The sequence below is a fragment of the Salarias fasciatus genome, chromosome 5 (assembly GCF_902148845.1).
Source record: "Salarias fasciatus chromosome 5, fSalaFa1.1, whole genome shotgun sequence".
In the NCBI taxonomy this organism is placed as follows: Eukaryota; Metazoa; Chordata; class Actinopteri; order Blenniiformes; family Blenniidae; genus Salarias; species Salarias fasciatus.
The window spans coordinates 36452517-36457775 of record NC_043749.1 but is presented as its reverse complement, the minus strand read 5'-3'; the positions used below and the strand labels follow the sequence as shown (position 1 = coordinate 36457775).

Genomic DNA, 5259 nt, shown 5'->3' with positions numbered 1-5259 from the left:
TCCTCCTCTCCCTCCTCTTCCTCCTCTGGCCAGTGAAGAGCTCAGCTCCAGCACTGACTCCACTCGCGCGCGGCTCTTCCCCCAGGAGAGGCATTTCTGTCTTTTTTGGTCCCCTGCTCCTCCTTCCTGCTCCTCCTCCTTCTTCCTCCGCTTCTCCTCCTCCCTAACGAGCTCTGTAATGTCCTGGTAATTTTGTGTGCACTAGTTAATGAGCATTAATCCATCACCCCTGGATGCTGTTGTTACACGGGGATGGCCATTTGAATGCAAATGCGTGACACCGTGACAGCAAGGTGCTTCTTAAAGTGATGAGTGCCGCAGTCTGTGCTGTCTGCGCTGCGCTCTCTGGTCTCCGTGCTGCGCTCTCCGGTGCCGTGCGCTCCGCTGGCAGCTCGGCTCAGTGAAAGGACGCGGGCCGCGCAGGAGGAGCGCGGCGGACTTCTTGCTGGAGTTGCTCAGACCAAGTTTTTTTTTTTTTTCCTCTTCCCCGCTCCCAGCAAAAATCAGCAACCAGATGGCAAGTTCTGCTTCTTTGGAGACAGTCATGTCCTGCGGGCGGACCGGACCGTCCGCGGCTCCGAAATCTCTGGCCTTCTCCATCGACCGGATCATGTCTAAGAACTCGGAGCCGATCGGGAGCGGCGAGGAGCGGGCTGAGGGCAGGAGGCTGCTGGGGCTCTGCTCCCCGATCCCCTGCATGATTCCTCTGCAGCCCTTCAGCTACGACCTCCAGGCCAAGGCGCTGATGAACTACTCCGAGCTGTGGAGGGCCAGTTTCAGGGGAACTTTCTGCAGCTCCGCCGCCGCTCCGTGCAGCAAAGGCAGCTGCGGCATGTGCGGCAAAGCGGAGCTGAAGCAGCCGCTGCTGTCCTCCTCCTCCTCCTCCTCCTCCTCCTCCTCCTCCGGGACCAGGCTAGTCAAGCCACAGGTCATCCACCAGGCCGTGGCCGTGCCCAGCGGAGGCTCGCTCTACTATCTCAACTACCTGGACTCTGCTGCGTACCAGCAGTCGGAGCTGCTGGCCGGACAGTGGTTCTCCAGCCCGCAGGCCCAGGCCTCCCTGTCCGCGCACCACCGCCTGCTGCTGCTGGAGAATGCCAAGCTGGCCGCCGACAAGCTGCCCACACCTCAGTACCCCCACAAGGAGCATCTTCCGGGGCAGCTGGACCAGATCGTGAAGGACAGCCACGGCCTCGCGGCGGAGAAAAACGGCGTCAAAACGCACAGCAAGCTGAACGGCGGCGGCGGCGGCGGCGCGGACGGAAAGCCCAAAAACTTCACCTGTGAAGTGTGTGGGAAGGTAAAAAAAAAAAAAAAAAAGACTTTTATTTTTCATTGTAATTAAATCGAAATAAATAAACGAACAACATATCTTGGTGCAGGATGCGACCTGCGGTGTGAGCTGAACCACTGTCAGCATTTACCCAGTCATGTCATTATTTTCTGATTGTTAGTTCAGCCTCGATTTGACCTCCAGACCTCTGTGTCCCTCACGTCCCGTGTCCCTGTCCAGGTTTTCAACGCGCACTACAACCTGACGCGGCACATGCCGGTGCACACCGGCGCGCGGCCCTTCGTCTGCAAAGTGTGCGGGAAAGGCTTCCGCCAGGCCAGCACGCTGTGCAGGCACAAGATCATCCACACGCAGGTGAGCGCGCGCTGCCGCCACCCCGGTCCCGGCGGAGGATTCCGTTCTTAACGTTTCCTCTCGTTCTTCCAGGAGAAACCCCATAAATGTAACCAGTGCGGGAAAGCCTTCAACAGGAGCTCCACGCTCAACACGCACGTCCGGATCCACGCAGGATACAAGCCGTTTGTCTGCGAGTTCTGCGGGAAAGGCTTCCACCAGAAAGGTAGGACAATTCCCTTCCATTCTCCTCTTCACTCTCATTCCTGCGCGCGTGTTTGTGTGATTAAATTGATTAAATTGTGACTGAATTAAAGCGCAGCAGTGAAATTCTCGTGGATCCGCATTAGAATGGCACACACGCCAAAGGAAATTCGGCAAAGGAAATGAACAGTTTATTTTGTTTTATTTGGCAGTGCTGTACGTTATCATATTATCTTGTAGAAATATAAAATTATTTAAATGAAATTCGAAACTAAAGAACATAAAATTGTCTCTGAAAATATCTGCTGAAGAAAATTCGTGGAACATTGATTCAATTTAAAATGAACAGTGCATTAAAAAGTTCGTGTTCATTAAGCAGAATTTCGTGATTCATTTTAAATCCCAAATTTTGAATTCAGATTTCATAAAAACACAAATCCGAGTTTAGTCGAAGCTTCTGGTTTGAACCTTATCCTGAAAAACCCAATTAAGGCTGTGAAGGCAGCAGGTGTGACCCAGCGCGCCTGATTCTCTTTGGTTTTTAAGTGAGTTTTATTTTCTTTCTTTTATTTATTTATTTATTTATTTATTTATTTATTTATTTATTTATTTATTAAACCCTGTCACATAGAAAATATGTGCTTGCAGCAGTGTGTGTGTGAGCTGCTCGGCCATCAGTCTGTCGAGGGAAAAGTTATTATGTGCAGTAATTTCGCTGCATTTCATTAGAGGAGAAGACAGATTTTTTCTCTCAACAGCGACTGTTTGGGATCCACAGTTTTGCTCCGCCGCGCTCCGCTCCGCTCCGCGCGTCTCTGTGGAGGAATCCGCGCGTTTGGGACGCGGACAGAAAGAGATATTCGGCTAAATATGCTGCGGATCTCTGCTGTCCTCGCTCTCTCTTTTTTCTTCTTCTTTTTTGGAGGGTGGGGGGTTCTCGTACGGATCAGCGGGAATAGGACCTGTCACTCCTCGGACTCTTTCTTCCTCCCAGACGGCAGCATTTGCTCTGGGTCAGCTGCGGGACCCCGGCCGCGTTGGGAACGGGAGCTCCCGGTACTCCCTCCTTTCTCCTCGTTTGATTCTGACAAAGTTTGACAACTTCTTGACTTCAGCACACAAAAAGCTGATTAATTAAGGGTGCGCGGAGCGCACGGCCCGGGGAGGGACCGGGGAGAGACCGGGGGACCCGGGGAAAACAGGGGACGGACCGGAGACGGCTCCGGAGACGCACCGTGGAGGGACCGGGGAGGGACCGGGGAGGGACCGTGGCCCCGGCGGAGGGAGCAGAGGAGGCCTCTTCATGGCGGCCGCTGCTTCCCTTCATCTGGTTTTCTCTAACAAATTGACTGCGTCCAACCCAGCGCCGTCACTTCATTCTGAGTGGAGAAACTGTCCTCTGCGAACCCACACAGCTGGAGGGAAAACTTCAGCCTGTCCGATCCGAACAACAACAACAACAACAATATTAATAATAGTGTTAATAATAATAATGATAATGATAATGATAATGATAATGATAATAATAATAATAATAACAATAACAATAATAATGATAATAATAATAATAATAATAATAATTATTATTATTATTATTATTATTATTATTATTATTATTATTATCATTATTATTATTATTGTCATTATTGTTATTATTATTATTATTATTATTATTATTATTATTATTATTATTTAAGCATCAATATTTTGGAATGATTTTCTGTTTGGTCTGATGCAGCTCTGTATCTGCTGCGCCATTGTTCCTAATTTTTATTATTAGTTTTTTCATCATTTCTAGATGTCACCGTTTTGTTGAGTAGGTTTTGTGAAATGGCATTGCAATAATTTAGTGTGAATTTCATTCAAGAAGAATATGGAAATCCATTTTTAATGACAGAGATGCTTTTTTCGGTGATAAAGGATGCTTCAAATATATTAGTAGTAATAAGAGGGATGTCTATCTAAACTGTTATTTAATAACTTTCTGTTATTTAAAAGGAGGATTAGTGATTTTTTCATTTTGCAGAGGAGTCAGTTGATTTGCTTGGGGACTTCAGTTTAGACAGGAACCAGTTAATATGCTAAATATGTCATTTCAAAATGTGAGATTGTCTCAGTGCTGTGGAGTGACAGGCTTCATTTAAAGGCCCTGCAGCAGTCCAGCGCTTTAAACCTCACATTTGTTTCTCTCCTGGTTTTAACTGTTAATTACAGACATGCTGAATCATCATTAATCCTTTATTTCCTTCCAGGAAACTATAAGAACCACAAGTTGACGCACAGCGGGGAGAAGCAGTACAAGTGCTCCATCTGCAACAAGGCCTTCCATCAGATCTACAACCTGACCTTCCACATGCACACGCACAACGACAAGAAGCCCTTCACCTGCGCCACGTGTGGCAAGGGCTTCTGCCGCAACTTCGACCTGAAGAAGCACATCAGGAAGCTGCACGACAACAGCTTCACCGCGGCATCCGAGGCGTCCAGAGAGCCGCAGAGCTGAGCCGCGGCCCGCCGCCACGCCGCCACGCCGCGGCCCGCCGCCACGCCGCAAAGAGCCGAGTTTGTCTGAGGACTCTGTGATGGAGCTGCAGGCTGAAGGACAGAGCAGAGCCACCCACCACCCAACTGTAAATAATAGGATATGGAATTTAAAAACAGCTATTTAAAATTTGAATTGCCTGTGTGTTTCACACAAACGATGTTAATGTGATTAAATAAGTTATAATTTATGATGAGAAGTGAATGTTTTGAGCCATGCTGTTTCCATTTTTTGAAGGGATTTGCAAATAAAACTGAATAATATGATCACTGAATGTTTTTATATTCAAACTGACAGAAGCATGACAGTACGCACATTTACTGTTAACACAACCAAATGTAGTGTATGGCATGTATAAAAATATGCTAAAAACATTTTCCATGAAAAGAACCTGGCCTCATCTTAAACGGTCAAATTAAATGGGACCATTCTGAAAAATCAGAGAGAGAAACTGAAAATGCATCGAAACAAACCCTTTCAAAGAAATTAAAACAGGAAGAACATGCAAGCAAATGGTGAAAAACATCAAAAATAATAGACATGCAGACAAAGCAAAGGAAAAACTGAGCAGAAGGTATTTACAAGCAAACCAAGAACAGCTGGAAAAAAACATTTGGAAAGTAAAGAAAAAGTGAACATGACAACATAAAACAAATTAGAAGAATACACCAGCAAACCAAGCTGAAACAGAAAAAAAAGACATTTTCAGTCTTTCTCCATTATTCTTGGTTTTATTATTATTAAGGCTTTTTTTAATGTATTTGATTGTGATGGCACACACACAGTTTGGCTGAATACACAAATCAATAGGACAATTATTCAACAACCACACAGTGGAGAGGAGCCCAACAGCCATGGTGCTGAGGCTCTAATGTGACTCCACACA

At 46.7% G+C, this 5259-nt stretch overlaps 1 protein-coding gene across 1 annotated transcript; it reads left to right on the top strand.

Moving 5' to 3' along the window:
* Positions 1-477: 477 nt before the first annotated feature.
* On the top strand, positions 478-4344 carry fezf2 (FEZ family zinc finger 2). Its single transcript, XM_030092769.1, has 4 exons — positions 478-1300; positions 1514-1648; positions 1721-1853; positions 4084-4344. Exons 1-4 carry the CDS (start codon positions 515-517, stop codon positions 4332-4334), a joined length of 1305 nt encoding a protein of 434 aa, XP_029948629.1. The 5' UTR covers positions 478-514; the 3' UTR covers positions 4335-4344.
* Positions 4345-5259: the final 915 nt, after the last annotated feature.

Coding starts and splice junctions, on each gene's coding strand:
- fezf2 (XM_030092769.1), top strand. CDS start 515: ATGGCAAGTTCTGCTTCTTTGGAGACAGTCATGTCCTGCGGGCGGACC. Junction 1,301..1,513: donor CCTGTGAAGTGTGTGGGAAG/GTAAAAAAAAAA, acceptor GTCCCTGTCCAG/GTTTTCAACGCGCACTACAA. Junction 1,854..4,083: donor GAAAGGCTTCCACCAGAAAG/GTAGGACAATTC, acceptor ATTTCCTTCCAG/GAAACTATAAGAACCACAAG.